The 26,803-nt window shown below is 35.2% G+C and overlaps 1 protein-coding gene across 2 annotated transcripts; it reads left to right on the plus strand.

Annotated features, from left to right (window-relative positions):
• On the plus strand, window positions 1–26,803 carry CCNC (cyclin C). Of its 2 annotated transcripts, none has more exons than XM_023205910.1 (12): window positions 1–340; window positions 6,262–6,368; window positions 7,534–7,618; window positions 7,788–7,857; window positions 10,624–10,675; window positions 17,236–17,291; window positions 18,092–18,127; window positions 18,813–18,904; window positions 19,547–19,614; window positions 22,706–22,785; window positions 23,966–24,084; window positions 25,580–26,803. In XM_023205910.1, exons 1-12 carry the CDS (start codon window positions 309–311, stop codon window positions 25,632–25,634), a joined length of 852 nt encoding a protein of 283 aa, XP_023061678.1. In that variant the 5' UTR covers window positions 1–308; the 3' UTR covers window positions 25,635–26,803. The 2 variants fall into 2 exon arrangements, with proteins under 2 accessions (XP_023061678.1, XP_023061680.1); XM_023205912.1 differs by lacking the exon at window positions 25,580–26,803 and adding an exon at window positions 24,924–25,413.

Below are 26,803 nucleotides of genomic sequence, written 5' to 3' on the forward strand. Positions count from 1 at the left end.
GAGCTCTCGCGAGCACTAGTTCTCTTCTATCTCAGCGCCCCCACAGGTCAGCACCTCCCCGCCGGCTCCCTCCGCTACCGCGGGCCGGAACTTTTGTCGATAGGAACGGGTTTGCACAGTTGAGTGTTGTCGGCCGGCGTGAAGGAGACTAGGGGGCCATCCTCTTCCTTTCGCCGTCGCCGCCGCGGAGCGGAGTCGAGCCGAGCTGATTTGATCGAGGAGCGCGGTTACCGGACGGGCTGGGTCTATGGTCGCTCCGCGGGCCGCTCCGCCGGCTGGTGCTTTTTTATCAGGGCAAGCTGTGTTCCATGGCAGGGAACTTTTGGCAGAGCTCCCACTAGTAAGTGATCTTCCGTCTTCTCACCTGGGGCCGGTTTTTGGGGGGGCTGTGAGGACTGGGCCTCCGACTCCCCTGGGCCTGGATCCCGGCTTAGTTCCGAGTGCCGGGGTCCTCACGGGAGACTGCAGCGGCCAGAAGCAAGATGCGCTTTTCTGAGGCGACTCCCCTCCCCGCCCCCAGCCCGTTTCGGGGAGGGAAGGATCTGTGAGGGGGAGGGGTGGGAGAGAGTTTACTCTCCCAGGAAGGAACGTTTCGGAGTTTAATTTCGAATTTTTGGTTTAACTAGGCCGCGGGGGGTCGGATAGAGTGGGCACAGGTACGGGAAGTGTGACTCAGCTCAAGACTGTGAGGCTACCTGTTCAGGACAGTTGTGGCGTGCTTTTGCCTGGGATTTCTTCGGGTGATCGGCGTCGTGGTCTTTTGTCATTCACTGTGTATCTTGAGTGGATTTAATATTCTGAGGAGAGGAGAGAGTCTGGCTTGTTTCTGCCTACTAACCTCTTCTTGCCAGTACTTTATGTCTAGATGGAGTTTTATATTGATAAGGTATAGGGCAGGTGCCCTCTAAATTTATCCATTTCATTAGCCTGTGCCTTATATTTTGTTTTAAAGGCGTATTTTTCCAGTGATTTTGTTTACCTATTTAACCTTTCTCATGAATAAGTTTTTGTTTCTGTCAGTGACTATGTGAGAGCTAGAATAATATTGAAAACATTTATCCCTAAATACATTTGTTTAAGCAGGCAGGAAGGTGCGTGATGTGGTTAACTGAACATTGAGTAGGCTTTCCACTGTATAGTTGAAAGATGAACAGAACTTGACAAAGAAGGTATCTTAGTATAATTTTTTATGCTAAGAAAGCATTAGTAAGTAATTTAAATTTCGATTCTGTGAATAGGATCTGTTCCTGATGTACATTTTTTAGCCCTTTGCAAGGAGAAAAAGGAAACAATGAACTCGGTAACCTATTTAAGGAAAAGCAGGTTTTTCTCTTGCTATAAAGTGATTCTGTGGAGATGACATGTTAAAGAGGCTTTACAACTGATCATATGTGTGTGTATATGTGTGTATATATATATGTGTGTGTATATATGTATGTTGCATTGTTTTCACACACTGAAATATTGCTTGGGCAAAATTAAAGTATCGCAAGTTTAGGTATTGGAGTTAGAGCTCCTGAAAAAAAAATTTAGGTAGTGGAGAAGAGATATTCTGATAAACTTTGAAAGAAGCTGAGAGAATTGACAGGTAGCTGACTGTTGATTTGTCAGTTTTTCAACTTCAAAAAAAGCTCCTACCTTTTTTCAATGGTGTTCTCATTATGCTTTCATTTATTCATAGCATTATAAAAACATTTTTTCACGTTTCAAATATAAAATTATTACAAAGTTAAGTGTACTTCTTTGAAACTATTCTTTTCTCCCAATTCAAATACTCCTAAAAGAAGGGATCACTTTGCCTTGCTCAGATCCCTTGAGCAGTCATGGAGTTTCTCATCTGGAAAAGGTAACAAGTATGGAAGACAAGACAATTCTGGAAAAACAAACGAAAAGATTATGAAAGGCCATTGTTTTAGCTGAATTTGGTGAAAGAGGGCAGTTGACATTAAATATGCTATATTTCATGCTTCTAAGATGCATATTTTCACACTTTAACATCTTTGAAATGAGCATGGCAGTTTCTTTCATAGCATATGAAATAATGATGAATCCTAGATGTAATCTTAAATTTGATGAAATGCAGTATTTATAAATTTTTTTAGTTTATCCTGCATACAAAGCTCTGTGAGGAAAACTCATAAAATGTTTGTGAAATTTATGAAATTTATCTTTTTAAAAACATAAAATGACTCTGTGGGGATGAAATTAATTAACAAACCACAATGTAGTTGAAGCAGAACAAAACACAGTCTGACCAAAATGAACTAGAAGGGGACTAAGTATTTGCTGGGTTGATTGAATGCATTAATGAAGGAGTAACAAAAATAAAAACTACAAAACTAACTGTGGATACTCCATTGTGTGAAAAAGGAAACTGAAAATACAGTTACTTAATATCTATAAAATAACATCATAATATTACCATATATGGAATGTAACCAAAGCTTGAATGTATTACAAAATCAATATCCTGAATAATTGAGAGATAATAGAAATATTCTATTTAATAATATTAAGAAGGAAACATGAAATAAGCCTAAAGAAACAGGAAGAAGATCTTAAAATAGGTAACACTGATGCTAATATATTAAAAGGAAAAAAATTATAAAAGATCATTCTTAGAGTAAACAAAAACAGTAGACCAAACTACTGCTAGTTAAATCAGGGGAAAAAGGAATGATACAAAAATACAAAATTAGGAATGAGAAAAGTAAACCCGGGGGTACTTTTGGGTTATCTCCAGGGTTTTAAATTTGAAAGCCAAAGCAAGTTAAGAATATTACCCAAGAGCTATGCCTTATTTCATGGGTAAATACTTTCCATCTTTCAAGAGAATCTCCTTTTGAAATTGTTCCATTTCATACAGAAAGAAGAAAAGCTTTCTCTTTACAAAGCCATGATAACACTTACAGAAAAATCTAGCAAAGGGAACACTAAAAACAGTCTCACTTTTCAATACTGATGCAAACATTATAAATCAATTATTACCAAATACATTTTACATTGAAAGTATAAAACGTGACAGTGGATTTTATTATAGAAATATAGATATGAATAGAATATAGATTTTATTATAGAAATATAGATATAGAAATATATGGATTTCTATATTATAGAAATATAGTCAATGAAGCAGTAAAGGTATTAAAAAACTAATGCAATTCAACATTTATCCTTGACTAAAGCTCTTACTAAAACAGAAACAGGATGCTTCCTTAACATGAAAAACATATCAAAGCATCAGCAGTGGTGAAACATTGAGATAATTAGGGTGCCTATTTAAGATTTTACCGATATACTAGTGAATACAATTGATACAAAGGAGATATAGAAAGAATGATAAAACAATGACAAAATTATCAATATGTGGAAATAAAATTAATGCGAAAACTCAGTTAATTGAGAAGTTATTAGAAATAATAAAGGTTTAATAAGGTGACCAGTTATAAAATACAAAAATAAAAGCTTTTTAAAAATGGATAGGGAAATATAATTTACATTAGCAACAGAAAATATAAAATACAGAGGGAAAAATGTAAAGAAATATACAGAACCTGTAGGAAGAAAACTTTAGAAGTCCATAGTGGCACATACAGATTTTAATAAAGTTTGAATTCTTGGTAAGATGTCATTTCTCCCTATATTGATCTTTAAATGTAATGCAATCACAAAATTTGAATGGATATTCTTTTTTAGGACTTAATATAATGCTTCTTAAGTTTGGGTCTTAGAATAATAATTGTGATAGAATGTCAGAAATTTTCAGGAGAATAGTAGCAAGGAAGTATTTTTCATACCAGATATTCATTACTTAATTTTCTGTGTTTTAAAATAGCACAGCATATGAACAAGAAAAAAATAGGAAATTATAAAGAAATCCAAGTATAATGATAGAACTATAAATCAGGAGATACCTTAGCGCATTTGGATAAGCATTTGACAATATTTAGCTGGATCCCAACTTTATACTTTGTACCAAAATAAATTCCAGATGGATCATAAATTGAAGGAAAAAAGCCCTTAAGGGTATTAGAAAATATGGGTGAATTGTTTTTTATCATTTTGAATCAGGAAGGACCTTGCTATGCCTGACAAACATGAAAGTAAAAGGTAGATTTAAGTAAGTAATTCAGATTTCTGTATTACAAATAATCAAATACTGAGAGATATTTAAACTTGGGAGAAATTTTGCACTTATTTGTCAAACAAGTGATTATTCATACTGTACAAATTTTAGATGAGAAGAATCTCTTAATCATTAAAAAAACAGTAATACCATTAGAAAAATGGTCATATTAGAATTAACATTGTACAAAAGAAGAACTATATATGACCAATAAAGACATAGAAAGATGTTTAACCTCAAAAGTAAACTACAGGAAAAAGAAACAGTGACATACTACTTTGCCTTTAAGTTGCAAAATATTTAAAAGTGACAGTAACCCATAGGATTAATTTTTTTTTTTTTTTTTTTTTTTTGAGACAGAGTCTCACTCTGTCCACCAGGCTGGAGTGCAGTGGTATGATCTCAACTCACTGCAGCTTCCACCTCCCATGTTCAAGCAATTCTCCTGTCTCAGCCTCCCAAGTAGCTGGGACTACAGGCACACGCCACCACGTCCAGCTAATTTTTGTAATGTTAGTAGAGACAGAGTTTCACCATATTGGTCAGGCTAGTCTCAAACTCCTGACCTCAGGTGATCGGCCCACCTCGGCCTCCCAGAGTGCTGGAATTACGGGCATGAGCCACCATGCCCGGCCAGGATTAAATATTGTAAGATTCACTCATGAACTGTTAATACAAATGGAAATTGGTATAATGTTTTTGGAGGGTAAACTGACAATGTGTTATCAATAAATTACCGGCAACACTAATCCTACTTCTGGGAAGTTATTTCAAATATATTATTAATCAAATATGGCAAGGAGAATTACAAAGATATTCATTAAGAAGAATATCAGGCCGGGCGCGGTGGCTCAAGCCTGTAATCCCAGCACTTTGGGAGGCCGAGACGGGCGGATCACGAGGTCAGGAGATCGAGACCATCCTGGTCTACACGGTGAAACCCCGTCTCTACTATAAAATACAAAAAACTAGCCGGGCGAGATGGCGGGCGCCTGTAGTCCCAGCTACTCGGGAGGCTGAGGCAGGAGAATGGCGTAAACCCGGGAGGCGGAGCTTGCAGTGAGCCGAGATCGCGCCACTGCACTCCAGCCTGGGCGACAGAGCGAGACTCCTCCGTCTCAAAAAAAAAAAAAAGAAGAAGAAGAATATCATTCAGAAATAGTAGCAAGGCAGTATTTTTTATACCAGCTATTAATTACTTAATTTTCTGTGTTTTAAAATAGCACAGCATATGAACAAGAAAAAATAGGAAATTATAAAGAAGATCTAAGTATAATGATAGAATTATAAATCAGGAAATACCTCAGCGCATTTGGATAAGCATTTGACAAAATTTTAGCTGGATCCCTACTTCGTACCAAAATAAATTCCAGATGGATCATAAATTGAAGGAAAAAAGCCCTAAGGGTATTAGGAAATGTGGGTGAAAAATGATAACCTGTATTTCCATCAGTAGAGATTGGCTAAATAATGATCCATCCATAAAGCTGTATGAAAGAATGCTGAACAAGTTAATTAACATAAGACTTGGAATACATATTGAATGACAAACACAGGTTCAAGATTGTTTTTTCTTTGAGTCATGTCAATTTCATATCTCTGGTTAAAAATAGCACACTTGACTAGGCAAGAGGAGGAGGCTATCAGTGTAACACATTCTGAGGCAGTTTTTAATATAATTAGATTTGTGAAGTAAGGAAATTAAATGCCATAGTTACCCATGAACAGCTGAAAAACTATATACTTCCTCAAATCTAAGCCATCATCAATTGGTGCCAAATAATTCCACCGTTATCTTATATCACTAAGAAAGAATAAACATGCTGCCAATTAAAACACGAAGGCATCACAGATTGTAAGACATATCTTGATACCAGAGTCAGAATCAGTGAAATACAAGCTGGTAACAGACTAAGGAGGAAGAAGGAAAAGATTAGAGCAGAATTTTTTTCAGGACATATTTACATTTATTAGTGAAATAATTCTTATTAGTCACATTTCAAGAAATGTGAGAAATAATTGTCTTTAAGGTTACTTTTTGCTCTTTGTACTTCTCAGAATGTGAACAGTGTGTTCAATCTTAGAGTGTTTTCCCTGACCTTGCTTGTTGATTTTCTGTAACATGTCTTTTCTAGTTTGCAATGGATTTTGGATAAACAAGATCTGTTGAAGGAGCGCCAAAAGGATTTAAAGTTTCTCTCAGAGGAAGAATATTGGAAGTTACAAATATTTTTTACAAATGGTAAACTTTTTAAAAAATTGTTTGAGATTGTATAGTTGGTTACCTCTGAATTAAAATGTTTTTGTGTGGTAATTTGTAAACTGTTTTAGTGCATACCTAACATTTTTATTTATACAGGTGTTCTTTTTACAATATATTCATTTCTGTTTCTTTTTAGTGATCCAAATAAAGTTTTTTGTGTGAATTTTACATATTACAGGCACTTAAGACAATTTAGAAGTGTTACCTAATCTCCCTAAGGCTTTGTAATAGTTATTAGACCCAGTTCAAGGGTGGCTAAAGCAAAGTACTTTGAGGATAAATGATTCTTTGGATTGGCTTCCTGTAGTGGTCATTTCTCTTAGAACTTTGCTTTGAAGGGAAGAAGATTTAGGGATATATCTTTACTCTGACATGTAGTAGGTTTGTCACATAATTTTTTTAACTTTCAGTTAACTATTTTGTAAACTTATCTCTCTGGTTTTTTTCTTTTTTTTGAGGATTCATTATGAATTTTTTTTTTTTTTTTTTTTTTTTTTTTTTTGGTGAGCCGTATAAAGCTAAGTGTGGTAATCTTAACACTTTGGGAGGCAGAGGTGGGCGGATCACTTGAGGCCAGGAGTTTGAGATGAGCCTGGCCAACATGGTGAAATCCCCACTCTACTAAAAATACAAAAATTAACTGGACGTGGTACACAAGAGAATCACTTGAACCTGGGAGGTGGAGATTGTAGTGAGCCAAGATCACACTACTGCATTCCAGCCTGGGCGACAGAATGAGACTCTGTCTCAAAACAACAAAAAAGTAGTAGTATTAACAAGTTTCACAGGTGTCTAGTATTTTCTTTTTATATTTATTTTAAACATAATATGAAAAGCATTTAAAATATTTAGAAGATAGAGGGGAAATACTTAGTCAACTTCCTTAATGGATGAATAGTTTTTTGCTGTGGGGCAGTTTCTGTTTTGTTGTTGTTTTGTTATTGTTTATGCATACCTATATATTTCTTAACACATTTGCAAATCCTAGTGTTAGACCACTGTGACTCACATAGAGCATGTGTAGGTTTTTTCATTTGTTAAAAATGAACATAATTATGATTTAACCAATTGGAAGTTACTGTTCAATGTTAATATTATAATGATACCAGAAGATACATTTAAAATTTCATTATTTACCTTTTAGTTATCCAAGCATTAGGTGAACATCTTAAATTAAGACAACAAGTTATTGCCACTGCTACGGTATATTTCAAGAGATTCTATGCCAGGTAGGATTATTTTTATTTTATTTTATTTTATTTATTTGAACTATTATCTAATGTTGATGAACCTTAGCACAGTGTAAATGAATCACGTGTCTGCCATAGAGTTATCTTGATTTTTTCCCAGTGTGTTTTCTATGTGAATGATATTTAACTTTGTTTTATCATATTTTAGGTATTCTCTGAAAAGTATAGATCCTGTATTAATGGCTCCTACATGTGTGTTTTTGGCATCCAAAGTAGAGGTATAAAACAATTTTCTGTTCTTCATCAAAGTATAGTCAATGTATGTTGGTTAATCTGCCCCAATTTTCACATTGCCTATGTCAAATTAATAAATGGTAATGTATGCCAAATACTAAAATTGTACAAAATCGAAGAAATATATACCTATCCTTATATATTCACTTAACAGACACATACAGCACTTACTGTGTACCAACTGACTTAATCTTCGTAACAAACTGGAATGCATAGTGGTAGTATTCCCATTTTATAAATGAGGAAACTGAGACAGAGAGAGTTGAACTTGCTTAAGATTATATGCCTAGTAAGTGTCAGAGCCCATGTTTGAACCATGGGAGTCTCCTTAGCAATCCTTTGTTCTTAACTACTTTCCTCTGCTGCCTTTGAGACATTTATTGTTTGGCACTGAGTAGTATTTAGTAAGTACCACAGCTTGCCTACCATAACCTGAGAATGTCCCTTATGCTTCTCACCCATATGCTTATCTTCTCCTGTCTTCCCTCCCATCATCCTGATGATTGGCTGCCTACCAAGCCAGAAGGAAGGCAAGGATTAGGGGAAGCTATAGCTATATAGAGTCTAACAAGTAAAAGTTGAGGTTGTGAGCATAGAGAAATTAGGTGAAGGAGAGAAGATAGATAGGAACTTGCAGCAGAGACTGAATTTCTGTTCAATTTTTTTACTTTTGTAGTATTTTTGAAAGAGCTCAGCTAAAGTCCAGAAAATAATAGCAGATATTGGCTGTTTTTCATAAATAATTAATGTAGTCTTTGGTGGTGTGAAATCTTTGCATTATGTTTCTATTTTTGGATAATGTCTTAGAGTTGTATTCTTAGAGTTGTATTCTTGAATACTGAATGTGATTTTTACCTAGTAAGTTTATATTCCTTTTGGTACCTACCTTGATTTAGTTTTGTTTTAGCCATGATTTAAGAATATCCATGACATCTTTCCCAACTATTACCTAAATAATGACAATTGACTCTGTTAGAAATAATATTAAGATAAGCTTTCTAGAAGTTTATGTTTTCTAATTGTGAGTGGTAGAATCAGCTTTGTTTTTGTTAAGTTCTTTAATGGAAAAGAAAGTGTTTATTAAAGGTCCTTATGGATTGAGTTTTCTGATTCTAATAATTCTAATACTACGTAATATTTGATTTTATTTAAATATTACTATGTAATAATTTATTTTAAGTCTCTTAAGAACAGGCAGTATGGAGGACCAAGACAAAAAATCTTTATAAACATTTAATCTTGTAGATTAATTTGAGGATTTTAATCTATCTTATTTGTTAAATATTGTTATTTGATTTACTGAGTAGAACTCTGTGATGTGATTTACCAAATGAAAGTTTTCCCTTTGAGTTTTGGATAAAGAATTATTCCTAGGCTGTGTGTAGTGGCTCATACCTGTAATCCCAGCACTTTGGGAGGCTGAGACGGGTGGATCACCTGAGGTCAGGAGTTTGAGACCAGCCTAACCAACATGGCAAAACCCCATCTCTACTAAAAATACAAAAATCAGCCGGATGTGGTGGCAGATGCCTGTAATCCCAGCTACTAGGGAGGCTGAAGCACGAGAATTGCTTGAACCCAGGAGGTGGAGGTTGCAGTGAGCCAAGACTGTGCCACTGTACTCCAGCCTGGGCAACAGAGCAAGATTCCATCTGAAAAAAAAAAAAAAAAAAAATTATTCCTGAGAAAGAGAATGTAGTCTTTCAGATTTGGTGGTAGCATTTTTTTTTTTTTTTAGTCTCTGTGACCAAATCTTTCTGTATTTTCTCTAGTTTTATGGAAATTGTATAGAAATCTCATTTAAGAACATGTCTCAGGCTTTTACTTTTTCTTTTCAGTTACTATAGTTGGAGGTTTAAATGTAAAACAAATATGTTACTACACATACATTTCCCCTACACAGGATAAGGATGTAGGCTGAAGGTATTTAAATAGATTTTTAGTTTAGCTCTTTTTGTTGGATAAGAAACCAACTTTTGATTTTTTTATTTTAAAATGAAGTGAAGGCTTTAGGAATCTTAGGCAATAGATGAAATAGTATATATAAGGTGGCTCATAGTAAGTTTTAGTATTTTCACAATGGTGGTTATTCATTTGAAAGAGGAAACGGGAACTGACTTTGGAAGTCTATTAAGGTTTATCTTATTCACAGATTTGACTGTTTTATCATAAAATGGCATGAAGTATCTGTTAGTATAGGTTGAATTGAATAGGAAACATACTTAGTATTCTTGCAATTAAGTATAGAATGTAAATAATCTTCTTGGAAACTAAGTCCTAAAACTGACACTGTAATCTTACGACTTGGTTTCTAATTTGGTACTTTTTATTGTTATTAAATTACAAACTTATTTTAAAATTTGTCTTAAGTTGTAGCAATTTGGGGGAAAGGTAATACAGGCAGATTATCCCTAATCTGAAAATCCTAAATGCTCCAAAATTTAAAACTTTTTGAGCGCCAACGTGACATTCAAAGGACTGCTCATTGGAACATTTTGGATTTCAGATTTTTATATTAGGGATGCTCAACCAGTGTAAGGCAAAATATTCCTAAATCAGAAAAATTTCTGATCCTAAGCATGTCAGATAAGCGGTAATCAACCTGTACATTTAGGGGTTTAAGTACTTCACGCGTCAAGTGGGTAGAAGGTGAACAGAATGTAAACGGGAGCAAGGAAATCCTGTTTTGAATAGAGTTCAGATACCCTTAGATTCATTGGGTTAACATGTACCTGCTTTTCTTTCTTTAGGAATTTGGAGTAGTTTCAAATACAAGATTGATTGCTGCTGCTACTTCTGTATGTAAGTGCAAAATATATCTGCTTTAAGGACGTAATTCTAAAGAAAGCTCCAGATTACATAGTTTTTTTTTTTTTTTTTTTTTAGTTTATGAGACATATGACAGATTGGTTGGCTTTATTAAATTTCCTGAGGATACCTTTATGTCTAGTGTATTTGGCAAAAAATCGAGCTAAAAAAGGTTTTTATAAAAAAAGTTATAAAGATAATACTTTTAATGTTAAAATGGATAGTAATAATCAATCCAAAAACATCAACTCAGTGGCTTTTTCTCTTATAAGAGTAAACAAAAAATTATGTTTCCTAATTTTATTATATTGTTTTCTAATGACTATTATGTCATTCTTACGGGTGGATATTAATATTTATGTGCAAACCCATTCCTGTGTTGTTGGGTTGTTATGAGGACCAAATGAGTTAATATTTATAAAGCTTTTAGAACAGTGCCTTGCCTGGTATGTTACTTTGCTGAGGCTGCTGTAACAAAATGCCACAGAATAGGTGGCTTAAACAACAGAAGTGTATTTTCTTACAGTTTTAGAGCATGGAAATCCAAGATCAAGGTGTCTGGTTATTCTCACATGGATCTTTCTCGGAGCACACACACTCCTGGTTTGCCATCTTCTTCATGTGAGGACAGTAGTCTTACAGAATTAGGCCCCACTCTTATGTCCTCATTTAATCTTTTTTTTTCTTTTCTTTTTGAGACGGAGCCTCGCTCTGTTGCCCAGGCTGAAGTACAGTGGTGCCATCTTGGCTCACTTCAACTTCCGCCTCCCAGGTTCAAGTGACTCTCCTGCCTCAGCCTCCTGCGTAGCTGGGACTACAGGCATGTGCCACCATGCCCAGCTCATTTTTGTATTTTTTAGTAGAGACGGGTTTCACCATGTTGGCCAGACTAGTCTTGAGCTCCTGATGCTGTGATCCACTAGCCTCAGCCTCCCAAAGTGCTGGGATTACAGGTGTGAGCCACTGCGTCCAGCCTGTCCTCATTTAATCTTATCCCTTTAAAGGCCCTCTCTCCAAATACAGTCACATTCTGAGGTACTAGGAGTTAGGGCTTCAATGTATGAATTTTGGAGGGGGACATATATTGGTCCACAATACTCAGTAAACTTTAGGGGCTATCATCATCATCATCTTCAATGACAACAACATCATTATCACTGGAAAACACTGTACCAGTGCAGTGGCATTGGTACCAAGATAAAATACAAGGAATTTAAGGACAAAAAAAATATGACAGACACATAAAAATATTAATACAGAAGGAAATAAGTAGTATAAGAGAGTTACAGAGAATGCTGTGAATGTTTTGAGTGGGAAAAGGTTGCTTCATGAATCCAGAAAGGATTAAGTAGAATTTGGTGAAGAAAGTTGAACTGGGGAAATGCAGGAGATAGACAGTCTAAGAACATTGAATAGTTTAGTCAAATAGGGAAAGCTCATGATTTAGATTAACTGTATGTTGAGTAAGGAAATAGTGGGGAAAAATCCTTACCTGACTAATATCAGCTAATAGAAGGCCTTCAATGCTAAATGAAGGAATCTGCACTTTGTTCTATTGACAGTAATGAAAGTTAGTTAGTTATTTGAGACAGAGTCTCGCTCAGCCACTCAGTCTGGAGTACAGTGGCACAATCTTGGCTCACTGCAACCTCTGCCTCCCAGGTTCAAATGATTCTCTTGCCTTATCTTCCCTAGCAGCTGGGATTACAGGTGTGTGCCACCACGCCGGGCTAATTTTTGTATTTTTAGTAGAAATGGGGTTTCACCATTTTGGCCAGGCTGGTCTTAAACTCCTCACCTCAGGCCTCCCAAAGTGCTGAGATTACAGGCGTGAGCCACTGTGCCTGGCCAGTTTTATTTATTTTTACACATGAGGGTAATGCTAGCATTGTACGTTAGGAAGGTAAATCTGACAGAATTATGTAAGATGAATTGGAGGAGAGGGCAGGTAGAGTTAGACAAATTTTGAAGTTACTTACATCCCACAACATGGATGAACCTTGCAGACATTATGGTAAGTTAAATAAGCCAGTAACAAAAAGACATATTGTGTGATTACACTTAGGTGGAATACTTAAGAGGAGTCAAATTAATAGAGATAGAAAGTAGACTGATAGGACTGGAGGAAGGGTGGTATAGGGAGTGATTGTTTAATGGGTACAGAGTTTCAGTTTTGCAAAAGTTTTGTGTATCTTAATACAATTTATAAACAAAAACCTTCTGAAATACAGTGAAACTGCAAACTGTATTGAGTGCTGTCACTTACCACAGGGTGCTGTGAGAAATAAAACCTAACAAGTTTAAAGTGGAAAAAATAATTTTTAAGTTGCTGAAGTCATCCCAGTGAACACTAATGAAGGCTTAAACTAATATTGGCAGCCAGCAAGAAGAACAAACAAGCCAGATTTGAGCAATAGAGTCAGCAGGACTTGTAAAAGGAAGGGATTTAAGAGTCAGAAATGTGTTTTGAGGTTTTTTGCCTGGGGACTGGGGAGCTGTAGGTGGTACCGAAAAAGAGAATAAGTGAGTTCTTAAAAGAATTAAATTTAATCTTTGACATTATATCCATAAATATGTCAGTAGAACATCCTCTTAAAAATGTGAGGCCAGCAGTAGAAATTTGGAATTTGATAACGTTTAAGAGTTGCACAGGCCAGGCATGGTGGTTCCTGCCTATAATCTGAACACTTTGGGAGGCTGGAGCAAGAGGTTGCTTTAGAACAGGAGTTCAGGACCAGCCTGGACAACATAGCAAGATTACAACTCTGCAAAAAATTAGAGAAAAACTAACTGGGCATGGTGGCACACACCTGTGGTCCTAGCTACTCACCTGTAGTCCTGTCTACTCAACTAGGCTGAAGTGGGAGGGTTGCCTGAGCCCAGGAGTTCAAGGTTGCCGTAAGCTATGATTATGCCACTGTACTCCAGCCTGGGCAACGGAGTAAGACTCTGTCTCTAAAAATAAAAATAAAAATAAAAGACTTGCACAATGTCTTACGCTGCATAGAAAAAGATGTGAACCAAAGAAAAAAACAGATCTTTGAGAGAGAGCATAGTGTTATTAACAATGTGGGGGTAGAGGTAGAAGCCAGATTACAAGGAATTAAGAAGTGAGTAGGTGCTGAGAAAGGAATAGTCTAACTATATTACAAATATATGAAACGACTTCAGTGAAAGGAATTGGGGGAAAGGTGTTGACATAAGTAGCTTTGGAAATGATTAGAGTGTAAGAGTAAAGGCAAAAGGAACTACACATAAGCACTGTACTCTAGTTGATAAAGTTGTTACCCATGGGTGTACAAGTTAACAATTCTGATAATGTTATACATGTATATGGGAATTAAACAATTATGTAAATCAACAGCAAATGTTTGAGAGCCGGGTTTCTCATTGTTGGAGTGGGAATTTACAGATAAACAAAGGGCTGGAAACAGCATGAACTCGTGTACCTTAATACAATATGGATGGTTACATATAGAAATACTTATAGATATGTGTATATAAATGGGTTAATGTGTGTATTTCTTGGCTTTCTCAGCTGAAAGAGTCTATAAGCAATGACATCCCAGTAGCAGTGAGCTCACCTAGTACCCATGTCTCGGTTTCTAATGAAATTCTCCAATAAAAGGTACCAGGGCTCCTTGGAGAAATGGCTGATTCTAGGACTGGGGCAAGAAATACACAAGATGGACCTGGACCATCTCATAATGCCAGTAATAAAGAAGTATTCAAAACAAACAAGAAAAACAAAAACCTACATTGATGAGGATATATCAAAAGGATATAGGAGTCAACTAAGAGAGCTCCCACTGACCAAAACTGAAATAATTTGACCATCAAAATTTTTAAAATAGCATTGGGTAATAACTTAAAGTATAAACTAAATATCTATGAGTCCGTACTGATATAAATAAATGAAGGAGAAGAGACATGTCTTCTATGCTGAAGAATTCCAAATGATATATGTAGCTACTCTGCCCTCAAGTAGAGGGAGCATAACTCCCACTCATAAGGTGTTGGCTATATATGTTAACTTCCTGCTAGTGTGTACCTATGGAAAGGGAGGGGAAAAGTAACTTTACAGTGGGGAAACCTGACAAATACTGCCTTAGCCAGGCGATCAAGGTCAGTAGCAACAGTGATAAATCACATTAATATCATGTATCCTTGATGTGATATGATGAAGATGGTACTTTATCTCTGTGGTCTTCCTGTCAAAAACCCATGTTCTCTAGTCTAATGAGAAAAACATCAGACAAATTCCAGTAGAGGAGCATTCGAAAAAATACTTGACTGGTACTCCTAAAAACTGTCAAAGTCATCAAAAACAAGGAAAGGCTAGAAAACAGTCACAGCCAAACAGTCTAAGGAAACGTGACAAATAAATGTAATGTGGTATCTTAGATGAGACCCTAGGATAGAAAAAGGACATTGGTACAAACTAAGGAGATCTGAACAAAGTACAGAGTTTAGTTAATAATAACATTTCAATATTGGGTCAGTAACTGTAACAAATGCACCATACTAACGTAAGATATTAGTAGTAGGGGAAGCTGGGTGAAGGCATGTCTTAGTCCAATTGGGCTAATATGAGAAAGTACCATAGACTGCGTGGCTTTCACAACAGACATTTATTTCTCACAGTTCTGGAGGCTGGCAAGTCTATAACGGTGGGTATAAGAGAACTGTGCACGATCTCAGTTTTTGAGTCCACAAAAATAAAAGGCAGAGGAATATAATTAGGTAGAGTTTGTTTTGCTTTTTTCAAGGGAAGTTTGAGCATATCAGTATGTGATGGAAGATTTACTGAAGGAGGAAAGGTTAAAGATGAAAAAAATAGTAGGAGTTATCTATTGAATAGATGATAACAAATGTATAAGTGGTAAGACAAACAATAGAGAGGAGGGAGGTATTTTTCTCCAAGTTGGAAGAAAAGGATTAAAAGATAGAAAAAAATGCAGAGCAGTTTTAGCGTGGAGTAACAGATATGTTGTGACAGTATCAGGTAAATATATTCTCAATAGAGGTGTTAGTGTCCAGGTCCAGGGGATGGGGATGTAGATTTGTTTTATATACAGAGATAATTTTACTTTGTTGATTGTCTACCATTATATAAGAACCTGTTTTGCTGGTATACTTTACATCACAAGGATTTGTAAAACTCAGAAACCTTAATAGGTACGTCTTAATTTAAATAAAGGAGAGAAGAAAGGAAAGATTATAAATTTACTAATGTCAAGTTTAAATTTTTCTAGGTTTCAAATCCTGGCAGATATTATGCATCTAAATTAGCTGTAGGACACTTAATTTACAAAACAAATCTTTTTGAAAATATACTGCATAGAAGGAATGGAATTTCTTTCTTTCTTTTTTTTTTTTGAGATGGAGTCTCACTCTGTCACCCAGGCTGAAGTGCAGTGGTGTGTTCTCAGCTCACTGTACCCTCCACCTCCCGGGTTCAAGGGATTCTCCTGCCTCGGCCTCCCAAGTAGCCGGGACTACAGGCGCACGCCACTATGCTTGGCTAATTTTTGTATTTTTAGTAGAGATGGGGTTTCATCATGTTGGCCAGGCTGGTCTCGAACTCCTGACCTCAGGTGATCCACCTGCCTTGGCCTCCCAAAGTGCTAGGATTTCAGGCATGAGCCACCGTGCCTGGCTAGAAATGGAATTTCTTTTAATTTCAGTGAGATCACTTGGGCTTTATACAAATGGAAGCTGATACCAAACATTTTTTAGGACCTGTCAGTAGATACTTGGTTGAATTAAATGTGTCATAATGGCTTGAATACAATTTCTCAAATAGTACTTATATGTATATGCTCACACCATTTTAAAGAGATGGAGGATTGATGGCTAACATTGTTTTTTCATTTGTACTTTATTTAGTGACTAACCAATAAAGTAATAGATAATAGAGTACCACTTTGTGTGTTACTACTACTTTGAGTAACTTTATGTATTACTCTAGAGTTGAAAAAAACTCTAGAGACCTTTGCACATACATTAATGCTTTTATTAAAATATATATTTTGATAAATACCTGGTCATTGTAAAAAGTTTAGAAAGTGCAGATTAGTAAAAAGTTCTTAAATCTCACAGATAACCACTGTTAACATTTTTTTGGTGTACTATCCTCCCGATATTTTATATGTATATTTTTTACCAATTGTATATATTGTAAACACATATGTAACCCCGTGTTCCTTCTAAGCTCAATCACTGGAAAACAGAAGAATACCATTCTATAGCTAAAAAGATTTTAGAAATATAAAAGCCAGTGATTTTTTTTTTCGTGATCTTTTTCTTTTTTAAACATGAGAACCCTTTCTCAAGGTAGTAAATATAAAATTGAAGCTGTGTAGGGTGTCATGCCACCTAGTCTTTCCCCTTCCCTGAAAATAAATAAAAATCTGGGTCCCTAAGTATTGCCAAGAATTCCTACTGAAAATAATTTTGCTCTACCCTCTAATATTCTGCTCTGTTAAAGGAATTTTGAGTTAATTCATTTCCCATTTTCTCAGTTTAAATTGTTTTTGGTTTTTCTTCTGCAGTAAAAACTAGATTTTCATATGCCTTTCCAAAGGAATTTCCTTATAGGATGAATCATGTAAGTATATGGTATAAAATAGAACACTTATCAAAGCTATATATAAACTAGCTCTATATTATATTAGACTAAATTTAGTAGTTTCCTAGAAATGGCAGTTTCAAATATTACATAAATACAGACATTATTCTAAATTAAAGCTAAATAACTTTTACCATTTAAAAAAATACTTCATAGTAGTGATTATCAACCCTGGCTGCTCATTAAATCACCTTGGGAACTTGTAAATAATACTGATGTTGGATCCTTTCCAGAACAACAAAATCAGAATTTTCAGGCTTGGGGCTCCCAACATTGGTACTGTGTAAAAGCTCCCAGGTGATACTACTATTCAGCTGGGATTAAAAACTAATGGAACAATATGAAATACAAGGTGAGTTTTCATTGACATTTTAATAGGTATGTCCTTTTTCCACCTTGGAAGGGATTTGTTTATTCTCTTTAAGTTACATTTTTTTTAATTAAGTAGAAATAATTGTATTAGAAAGTATACTGGAAAATCTGATGGTTTTACAGGATATTTTAAATAAAAGTGAGTAATAAGAATGATTGTGAGAAGCTGGCTTTTCCTTACAAGGATTAAAATCTTTATAATCATAATTACATGTATAATATAGTAATTTTTTATTGCAGATATTTATTTTAATATAAACTATGTTTATGGTCTGGATTTTTAAAACTTCTTAGTAAAAATTTTTAATAATTACTATAATGTCTGTAATTTATGTTAGATTAAGTAGATGGACTTATCTAATTTGGTTTCATATTAACATTTCATTGATAATCTTTGTTTTCAACAGATATTAGAATGTGAATTCTATCTTTTAGAACTAATGGTAAGTAAATCTTCTGTGATTAATAGATTAAAACATTTTTAAAATTTAATGAAGTTGGAAATTATTTAAAGAAAGTATTTTAGGGAGGTACATTTTAAAACCATCCACCTGATATGTGATGGTGAAATCATGGTAGCCTATTTATATTAGCATCTAAAGTCTCTCTGATGCCTGTAAAATAATTTGTATATCCTACTTAGGGATGAGAAAATTTTTCTGTTTTATAGTAAGTAACTATAATGAAAGGATTACAGACAGACAAGTCAGGACATTAAACCACTGTAAATTATGTGCACAATTTGTGTGTGCGTGCAGTGTTATTTAAAGATAGATTATGTCTTTGGCAGAATTCTGCTCCTCCAGTTGGGAATTATGGATTTATAGGCTAATAAGAGGTTTCAGTGTGTTGCAGATGTGACACTTTGAGTCTCTAAGGGAATGAATGGATGCTGACTGACTGCCAACCGATTTATCAAGGTATATTCCAGAGAGAGCACTGCCTTCACTATTATAGTAGAGTTTAGGGCTGTCATACTGCTTGCTTAAGAGAATAAAAGGGAAGCAAGCATGAGTTAGTGAAATTCACTTTGAAATACACAATTACAAATCAGTTGGGTAATGATAACATTTTTGTGTTGTAATAAATCTGTTTTTTATACATACACATTTTTTAAACTGTTTCTAGGATTGTTGCTTGATAGTGTATCATCCTTATAGACCTTTGCTCCAGTATGTGCAGGACATGGGCCAAGAAGACATGTTGCTTCCCCTTGCATGGTAATTAGAACAGAAGTTATTAATAGTGTAACGTGTTATTAGATAGGAAGGTTGACAATTAAATATGAAGTCCAGTATTTTTAAAGTCATTAAACTATTGCCCCAAGATATTTTATGTTGAGCAAAATACCACTTGTTGAATTTTAATAACTATAGTGGTGTAAATGCCAAAATGAAAACAATCCTAAATTATCTGTTCCATAAATATACCTATTAAAAGTTAATTTTATACAAAACACAGACTGTTAACATAAAAATTAAGACTGAAGCTATCTTTAAAGTAATCAGAATACTTTTTGGTAGTATGCAACATACATATAAATTTACTGTATAATTTCTGTTTTTTTAATTTGATTTTCCTGATTTTTAAAAAATTAGAAAAATGTGTTTATAATTTGTTATGAGATTTTGAAATTTAAAATATATTTAGCTGTAATTTTATTCATTGATATGTGCTTATTTGTTGTCACATTCATGTATCCATCCTTTTGCCTTGATGTTTTCACTTTTATAGCTGTGCTTCAGTAATATAAAAGGAAATAAATGTGTGCAAAGATGGGAAATCTGGCCCTCTCTGGAGGAAATGTACAACCAGATGAGGTAGTTCTGCTTTCAGTAATAATATGATTTACATTTCTATAGGAGGATAGTGAATGATACCTACAGAACGGATCTTTGCCTACTGTATCCTCCTTTCATGATAGCTTTAGGTATGTAAGCATGGTGTGCCTTTATTAGTTAAATTAGTTATAAACCTATTTAGGTCATCCTAAATTTCACCCTATTGTACTTTGTGTTTTTGTGTTCCATGAAGTAATAGACTAATCCTTGCATGTGAACTTTCAATAATATGAACTGCAACTGTCACAAATCAGGATTATTATTCCCCCACTCCCTTTTTTTGGTAAGTTTTTTTTTTTGAAACCATTCAAAATAGTTTTAATCAGTGTCTGAATAGAATATATTTGTTTTTTAGAGGGAAAAGTTCAGAATTAAGCCAGCTAATATTAGTTGTAGCATGTAAAATAATTGGGCCTTTCATATCTTAAGCCCAAACAAGTACTCAGAGGTTGTGTAAAGGAGCATCTGTGGTCCCTAATGCTTGGCTGGAGGAGAAGTTAGATACATTCATTCTACTGTCTGTGGAAAGCAGTGCTTTCCACAGTAATGGGTGGAGTCATATAGTCCTAGGCTTAAACTTTACTTCCTTTACAATTGTGGGAAAATTATCTGACCTTTCCGTGTTTGTTAATTATCTGACCTTTCCGTGTTTGTTTCCTTAATTGTAAAATGGAGAGAATACTAGTAATTCCACTGAGCCATTTGAAGAATTAAATGAAATAGCTTGTACAGCACCAAATAATGCTTGTTATATATTGGGCACTTGTTAATTTTATTCCTTTTCCTTCTGTTGATTTTTTTTTTTTTTTTTTTTTTTTTTTTTGGAGATGGAGTCTCGCTCTGTCTCCCAGGTTGGAGTGCAGTGGTGTGATCTCAGCTCACTGCAAACTCTGCCTCCTGGATTCAAGCGATTCTCCTGCTTCAGCCTCCTGAGTAGCTACAGGAGGATTATAGGTATGCACCACCATACCTGGCTAATTTTTGTATTTTTAGCAGAGATGGGGTTTCACCATGTTGGCCAGGCTGGTCTTGAACTCCTGACCTCAGGTGATCCACCCTCCTTGGCCTCTTAAAGTGCTGGGATTACAGGCATGAGCCACCGCGCCCAGCCCCTTCTATTGATTTTTATAACTCCATCCTCTTGATTTTCCCCTCTTATTTTCCATTGGTTTGTCTTTGTTCAGTTGTTAATTATTCCTTAAATGTTCGGCCTTCTTACATCAGGGCTGACAAATAGGTTGTCAGGCCTTCTTACATCAGGGCTGACAAATAGGTTATACTTACACTTCTGTATTACTGGCAGCTCTCTGAAAGGACTGGATTTGAAAGGATTTTTGAAGTGGTGTCTGGGTTTAGTGGGTACGAATACTGGGATCTCTATAGGTAGGAAGGAAGGGATAACAACATGTGTCACATCTTTGCCATCCCTGCAGTTTTCTTCTTGGGTACTTTCCATGAGATTCATGGCTTCTACTATCACTTATGTGCTGAAACATTTAAATTTCTTTATTTAGCCAAGATCTTGCCACTTCTCAGTTCTTTATATCCATCTTCCTTTTACATAGCTCCACTTGGCATCCCAGCAGCACCTCAGCCTCATGATGAGGACTGAGCTCATCACTTTGCCCCAAATTGCTCAAACTTTGCCAGTTTGGTGAATAGCATGAGTTATATACCTTAGTTGGAAACCCAGCAGTTAGGCCCTGTCGTCTCTCTGAATACCCACATGTAGTTGTTTACCAATAACATTTTGTGCCTTCATCTCGATTGTTCCTTCTGTAATCTCATAGTCATCTCATTTCTATCCATGTTACCACAGCATTCTCCTAACTGGCTTGTTAGCCTACAGCACTCCCATCCTCAGAGAGCCTATCTATCCTCCAAACTGTTGTGAAGCTAGTGGTTTCACCTGGGGATAATTTTGCCCCAAGGGGACATTTGGCAATGTTTGGTTTTAGTTGTCGTAACTAGGGTAGGGTGCTACTGGCATCTAGTGTGTAGAAGCCAGGGATGCTGCCAAGCATCTTGTAGTATTCAAGACAGTGTCAGAGAATTATTCAACCTAAGATGTCAGTAGTGCCAAGTTTGAGAAATCTGGAGCCAGCCGAATTCATCTCCCAATTGATATACATACTATTTCTTCTCCCACTCTCATTTTTTGTTAGGACTTGGCTTAGATATCTCCTCTTCAGTGACCCTCCCCCACCCTTTCGGCATCACCTCAGTCTGGGTTTAGGATGCTTTCTCGATCTCCAGTGTACTCTATGCATGCCCATGTTAATAGCATTGTCCACTGTATTTTAATTTCCTGTTTTTATCATTTCAGTCCTTTAGTTTTTTAACCCCTTCTTGACCTGAGCCTTACTCATAGCTTTGCTTGACTTAGGGCAACCAGTGTGTCAGTTCACATTTGAGTTGCTATTTGCCTAGAATGTCATCCTTAGCAAAGACATATGGATAACCAGACCAAGGAGTATAACTTAAGCTGGGGTCGGTTCAGGATATCCAGGCTGCTCAGTAGAAATTGTTTTAGGCAAAGTTGTGATGTAGATTGTTCTCCTTTGTTAGTTTATATTGTGTATAACATATATAACTAATTTTGTATACAGTATGTTACATTTTTTTTCTAACTTTTATTTGATTACAACACTGAATTCTGTAAGGATGTGCCCAACTTTCACATAACTTGATCATATGCTAATAATGAAAATGAAGAAAAAAGGTGAGGCAACACTGCTTTTAACTGAAATGTGGAAACATAGTCAACATTGTTAAAACCTAGTGTATTAATTGACATTTTTGTTTGTTTTGTTTTATCGCACTGACTTCTGGGTGCAGTTTAACTGCTGCTTTGTATACTACTCAGGGATAACTTCCCTTTTCCATTCTCCTCATTGAATGTTTTTCCTCTTTAACTTGCCTGACTCTCAAGGCAACTGCACCGTGACTAGCACGCAGTGAGGACCAGATGTCAAGAACTTGATGTAATTACTCTAGTAATTTTTTCTGTCTCAGATTACATTGTTGAGGTGGTCAATGGTAACTCTCATATGTAGCTGTTTAATTTTTTTTAAAGAGTGTTGGAAAATACACAGGAAATTTTTTAGTGAAAAATCTTTGTTAGATCATATTCTGTGTTTGCAGTTAAACATGGATAGTTGTCTCTCATTTTCATTTCAGCTTGCCTACATGTAGCCTGTGTTGTACAGCAGAAAGATGCCAGGCAATGGTTTGCTGAGCTTTCTGTGGATATGGAAAAGGTATTCTGTAAAATTCCGTTAGTTGTATGTAAACTTGAATGTTTAAAAATTAATGTCATATGTACTTATCATGAGCCTAAAATCTTATGATGTCCACCAGGCTAAGAAGATTGTTGGTTACAAAATATTAAGAAATATGGGCTGGGTGTGGTGGTTCATGCCTGTAATCCCAGCACTTTGGGAGGCCTAGGTGGTCGGATCATCTGAGGTCAGGAGTTCAAGACCAGCCTGACCAATATGGTGAAACCCCCATTTCTACTAAAAATACAAAAATTAGCCGGGTGTGGTGGCATGCACCTGTACTCCCAGCTACTCAGGAGGCTAAGACAGAATTGACAGAATTGCTTGAACCTGGGAGGCGGAGGTTGCAGTAAGCCAAGATCATGCCACTGTATGCGAGCCTGGGCAACAGAGCAAGACTCCGTCTTAAAAAAAAAAAAAGTTTGGTAGGAAGAGTTAATGCTGATTATTTAAGCTATGTATTTCTTTTCAGTTTAGGATTAAACAGAATGGTAAACTTTTGGTTTGATTGGTTGCAAAGTAGCCTCTAATTCCCAGGATTATTTTAAAAGCTCCCTGGTAACCACTGAATACTACTGTGAACTTCTGTAACATAGCCTATCTCCTGGCAAAGTGGCTTTTGCTGTGTTTCTAGCTTTTGTGCTCAAGTGTTAGATGCATTAAAATTAATCCTAAGGTTAGGTTCTACTCAGGTGGGAAAAAACGGCTAATTTAGAAACTAGTTATTTCAAATTTGTAGCTGCCAGTTTTTGAACACCTTAATGTATGTGTAGTTAACAGAGAATCAAAACATCTTTTGTGCACTACCCCCCATTAAGTTGTTTAAAATAATTTATACTAGAGGAGTGTGCTCTATAATGGTATATTCCCTCATGATTAGAACCTTTATTCTTAGTATGTTTCAGTTTAAAAGATATCATCAGATGGAAGGAAATCAACTGCAGAGATAGATAAGAATGGACAATGCACACATGCTGAAAAATGAGAGGCTAGAAGGAAAATCCTAAACAGCATTGTGGTGAAAAATACTGCTTTCAAATTTATCAGGATTTAAGGACAGACTACTCTTTTCTGAGGGTTGTGTAGTAAGTCATGTGTGCTCTTTATATAAATGTTGCTTGTTTTTACCACTGAGAACTTCTCAAATATTTTCTTCTAGATTTTGGAAATAATCAGGGTTATTTTAAAACTATATGAGCAGTGGAAGAATTTCGATGAGAGAAAAGAGATGGCAACCATTCTTAGTAAGATGCCGAAACCAAAACCACCTCCAAACAGGTACTTTGTAGACTTTAATTATTGATGTCATTTAATTATATATCATACTTACCATATTTTTCTTAGATTGTTGTTTTATAGTTTTTAAAACATTTCTTCCAAAACTTCATGATCCATGTTAATTTTATTTTTTAAATTTGTGATTTGATTGAAAATGTCTCATTTAAAAAAAACCACTAATCTGATTAGTAACTTTTCCTAATGCAGTGAAGGTATATTACAGGTATCTCTCAACATATGGTCATATGCCATAAATTTAAAGCTGACAGAATTAGGCAAGTTCATCCGAAATTCAGGGCAGAATTCAGAACTATAGTAGTTTCATGTCAGTTTGACTCTGTGCCATCTTTTTTTTTTTCACTGCCAGCTATTGTCCTGTTTTATAAATTTCAGTAGCAATTTTCAAAAATTTCAGTGAATGATCTGATACTGTAAAGATAAAGAATTTTGGTTTTAAAGTGACCCTAAGATCCACAGCACATAAGAATATATTTTTGCTAATAATGAATCACCTGTGCTAAGAGGGGTTTTTTGTTGTTATTGGGGTGTGTGTGTGTGTGTGTGTGTGTTTTAAGTAAGATCTGTTCATTTAGTTCAGTGGTTCTCTGCCCTCACTGTGTATCAGTTCATTTGGGGCAGGGAGAAAAAGTCAGAAGGGAAATAAAGAAATGCCATCCATTTTAATTATTTCTTTAGAAAAATGATTGTTATATAACAAGATAGATTTATGGATTGCTACTGATAAGTTAATGTCACAATTTGGAAACAGTTAATACTTTATTCAAGGAGCTGTTTAAGGCAGTCATTCAAACAGCTACCTTTGGATGCATTTTTTGCAGAAATTCCCTGAGTGATTCTCCACTAGTGGCAGGGCCTGAAGCTGCAAGATGATGGTGGACAAGATAAGGCAATGATCCTATTGCCAAAGTTACTGGTATTTTCAGTTTTAGTTATTTTTAAGTATTCAGCATTTTTATTTTAAGTATTCAGCATTTTCCAGGAAATTACCATATTTCTTGCTGACTTATAAAGGTTTGCTATATTTATGTATGATTTTATTATGCCTTTGGACAACAGTTTTGGGTTTTTTTTTGAAGAACACTTCTTGTTTTTCATAAATAGTAGGAACAGGATTTTATATGTAAGATTTAATTTTATAGAAAATTTGTTTAGAAGAAGCTGTAATCTCTATGTTGAGTGATACCTGTAATAACAATGAAATCCCATCCCCTGGTTTAAAGTTTTTGAGTATATATGGACACTAACTTCCAGAATGCTTGTTATGTGTGAGGGCACAAAGTTATATCAGAATAAAAACATAAAACCAAATGTTAGTCTTCTGGATTTTAATTTTTCACGTGTCTTATAATGAGGAATGTCTTTGTTTTGTATAGTTGTGCCACAGAATAATGAATTTTAAAGTCAGTAGGCTTATCAGGGTGTAAAAATGGATCTTTTAATTGGTATAAAATCTCTTTCTTCCCCATTTGAACAGTGAAGGAGAGCAGGGTCCAAATGGAAGTCAGAACTCTAGCTACAGCCAATCTTAAAACATTCCGAAGAATTCCGTAGTGGACCACTTGGAAATAAACCATTGGACAGATTTCAGTAATGTCTTCAGTGGAACACAAATGAAAATGAATAGCTTGTTTCTGTCAAGCATATTGGAAAGTGATTTTATTTTTGCAAAATAAGTTTTTCTTTAATATGATTCTAGTACATAATTGATTAAAATCTCTTGATTATAAATGTTTGGAAAGGTTCTAAGGGGACCTACAGACAGACATACATAGACATTTCAAAATTAATAGCTTTTGATTAGTATAATATTTCTTAATTTGGATAATAAAAATTGTAGCTTTTTATTAAGCCAGGAAACATGAAGCATAATTTGTTTAAAATTCTCTTTGGTCGTTGAGGGACCAAAAAAGGACGTAAAATTTACAGTCAATATATGAGGGGTTTTTTCCCTCCATAAGTTTAACTTTAAAACTGTATTTAAGGAATCAAATCGTACAAAATCCTGGAAGATTTTGGTAATGATGTTGATAATTTCAGGGAAATTAATCAAGTACCTATATTGATTTAAAAGTATATTTTACTCAATAGTTTGAGGATCTTGCCATGGAAGATACTAGCCCAGCCTAGCAGAAAAGTGCAATATGTATAGCATACTTTGACATTTTAAACGTTATAGTCCATAACCATTTTGAAATGCTGGGCAAACTACATGAAGTTATTTATAATTAATTCACAGCTAATCAGGCATTTTGAAAGCTTAATTGGATTCAAAGCCCATAATGTTGGAATTTGGTAAAATTTTAATGTTGATTTTTACTGTGAAAAGTTTTTTATAAGATATACACACCCTAGTTTAATGTTGTGTCTTGGTGTGGATTTACAAATTTACTACAAGTATTCTGAACCAGGAACACAATCAGGTTTCAGGCCAGTTTGATACTGGCTGTCCTTAATTCTAATACAAGAGTAGGACATCATACTAAATGTTATGTCAGTGGGACTGTACTGTCTGTGGAACTTAGCAAATTAATCTTTTTCTTCAGACTTGAAGGAGAGTAATAAAATTTGGAGTCATAGGATATTGATGTACAATTTAAGGATTAAACATTTTTAATCAATTGTGGATGATGGCTTATTAAATTAAATGTTGACTTCCTAGTATAAAACTGCAAGAATAAAAGTAACTTCTCCAGCTGTA

The sequence above is a fragment of the Piliocolobus tephrosceles genome, chromosome 5 (genome assembly GCF_002776525.5).
Source record: "Piliocolobus tephrosceles isolate RC106 chromosome 5, ASM277652v3, whole genome shotgun sequence".
Classification (NCBI taxonomy): Eukaryota; Metazoa; Chordata; class Mammalia; order Primates; family Cercopithecidae; genus Piliocolobus; species Piliocolobus tephrosceles.

Excerpts from the sequence above, each read along its gene's own strand:
- CCNC (XM_023205910.1), top strand. The coding sequence starts at position 309 with ATGGCAGGGAACTTTTGGCAGAGCTCCCACTA. Across the intron at positions 7,858-10,623 it reads TTTTGGCATCCAAAGTAGAG|GAATTTGGAGTAGTTTCAAA; the intron begins GTATAAAACAAT and ends TTCTTTCTTTAG. Across the intron at positions 24,085-25,579 it reads CCAAAACCACCTCCAAACAG|TGAAGGAGAGCAGGGTCCAA; the intron begins GTACTTTGTAGA and ends CCATTTGAACAG.